At 58.1% G+C, this 2,426-nt stretch overlaps 1 protein-coding gene across 1 annotated transcript in view; it reads left to right on the top strand.

The window, feature by feature from the left end:
* The first annotated feature begins 989 nt into the window (after nt 1-989).
* Nucleotides 990-2,426, top strand: part of LOC110295182 — a 362,990-nt gene continuing 361,553 nt past the window's right edge. Inside the window, exon 1 of the mRNA XM_021163664.2 lies at nt 990-1,314. Within this exon, the coding sequence (XP_021019323.1) occupies nt 1,246-1,314 (69 nt within the window). The 5' untranslated portion in view covers nt 990-1,245. The remainder of the gene's footprint in view (nt 1,315-2,426) is intronic.

Genomic DNA, 2,426 nt, shown 5'->3' with positions numbered 1-2,426 from the left:
GGAGACTTAACTTTTTTACTCAAGGGCCCTTGTTGTCCTTCTGAACCTCTGACATTGGCACAGTTGGGCAGTGGGTTGTTTTTTGTTTGTTTGTTTTTTTCAAACCACAGCCTGACACCACGTGCAGAGGAGTCTTTGAGTAACTAATGATGGAGCAGATGCTGAGGTATCCCCAGACTTATTGCAGCTCAGGACTTCTCATTTTAAACAAGCTTCACAGACCACCCATAGTACACTAAGTGAGAGCCACAGCTGTGAGCAGTAAAACTAGACCGAGTGCAATGCTGGCCCGGTGTCTTGAGTCAAAGAGAATTCTGCCAGGTCCGGTTCTTGGACCGCACACAACAGGCCGCATCTGCGTGTGTGTCGCAGTGTCCAGGTTCCAGCCTTGCCCATTCTGGGCCCTCCTGGCTGGGAGGCAGGCCAAGGAGAGAGCGATCCTCTCCTCCTCTTTAGTGTTTACTGGTGCAGTTCCCATCCAGTGTCAGGGGCTCACGTGTGACAGGAGCAGGGTTCTTAATCCTGGGTTTGGAACCACCTCCTTTCGAATTGGAAGGGTGGGGCTGGCACGTGCCGGTGGGGAGCCCTTGCGGATAACTCGAGTTCTGTCGTGGTAACTCGCCAAATGTCAGTGGACCTGGGCTCCCTTCTCTCCCACCTGCATTGTCGCAAATCGGGCAGAAACTAGGGAAGTGGGTCACCTGAGTGAACAGCCCCTCCCGCCTTGGCCCCTGGCTCTCAGCGTGCCCCCCCCATCCCCCCCCCCCCCCCCCCCCCCCCCCCCCCCCCCAGGCTTCGCCTCTCACCGGAGGCGTCGCCTGCACTCTACCCATGGGAGGGCTGGACTGTCTCTGCGACGCTGCTCTGAGCTCGCCGCCGCCCTTGCCCCAGCGCCGCCGCAGGTCGTGCGCCGTTGGCCCTCCCGACACCCCCTCGGCGGGGCCCTTCCCTTTACTACGGCGCTAGTGACAGCCAGCCGGTGAGGCTAGCGCAGCCCGGGCTCCCGCGGCGCGGCGGCAGGGACGCCCGAGGCTGTCTGCTCCTTTCACCCGGGCACAGCACCTCCGGCGCGGCAGTGACGAGCTCCCCGCAGGCCCGGAGACCCCCGACGGGACGACCTTGGCGGGCGGATCCCCGCCCCCACCCCGGTCCACGAGCTTGGGTCCGCCCTGCCCACCCTAGCTCTGGCACCGGTCGAGGACGGAGGCGGCGAGCGCGAAGGGGACCCTGCCTCCCTGCTCGTATATGGCAAAGTTTCTCGCGGCGCTCCTGGGCTGCACGCTGCCGAGCAAGGGCGCCTCTCCCGTGCTGGAGGTAGGTAGAGGGTGTGTCCTGCAGGGGTGGCTGTGGGCGAGGGCCAACAGCCCTGATCCGCCCCTAGGGTCCCCATCACTTGGCAAGTGCGCCTCACCTGGAGGACTTCTGGGGCGGGGCCGGGGAAGGGGAGATGGAAGCCGCTGAGCTTGAATTCCTGTCTCCCCAGACCGCGTTGTTTTTTTTTTTTTTTTCCCTCTTTCCTAGTTGACAGGTGAACACGTTTGTGAATCGCGAGTTTTGCGAGTTATCCCTTGCCTAACAAGCCAGGCACATTTGAAGATGAGCTGTTGCCTGCTCATCCTTCCGCTGTCTACCATGGGTAGTCTAAATGATTAGCAGAAACAATCTGTCAGTCCACAAGGTTCCTACTGTCGTGCTTGCTCTAACCATTCCCTTCCCCCAACCTCCAGCGAGGTGATAAACTCCGTATAAGTTAACTCGTTTCTTCTGGTGTGAGGTACGCTGGGGAAGGGGAAGGGTGTGAAGTGGGATTAACCACATCGCGCCTTCTGAAGGCAGGCACACCTAACTGCTCACACCTCCCCGAGGTAGCAGCCACCCTGCTGCAAGCGGCTTTGCTAGCAGCTGGCTGACTGGCTGGCTGATCCTTGGGGGAAATGGCAGCATCAGCGTTTTATATGAGACCCATATGGGTCACTCAGTACGGACAGTTCTGTGTTGTATGACCCTTCACACTCTACAGTCAGAACAGAGTACCCACTGTCTCTTACCTCCCCCGCCTCAACCCCCGCCCTCTCCTACAGACTACCTGACAAGCAGGTCAGGACCAGAGGGCTTGACTCTGGCCATGTCAACTAGCCTTGCCACCACCACTGTCTCATAACTATCCTGGCAGTCTGAGGTTTCCCTGAGCTGCCTTGGCCTTCAGTTGGCAGTTTCCAGGCTGGCAGAGATATAGACTTGGGTTTCTTCTCTCAGTCATGTAGTGGGTTCCTTCAGCAAGGAATTGTTTAGGACCTAAACTCTTAGAGCCTTCCTCAGCTGCTTCTTGGATGCCCTTCACCGTTGCTATCCTAGGTTTTTTTTTTTTTTTTTTTAGACAGGGTTTCTCTATATAGCCCTGGTGTCCTGGAACTCTGTAAATCCAT

This window comes from Mus caroli, chromosome 5, assembly GCF_900094665.2.
Source record: "Mus caroli chromosome 5, CAROLI_EIJ_v1.1, whole genome shotgun sequence".
In the NCBI taxonomy this organism is placed as follows: Eukaryota; Metazoa; Chordata; class Mammalia; order Rodentia; family Muridae; genus Mus; species Mus caroli.
This window is presented reverse-complemented; position numbering and strand designations above follow the sequence as displayed.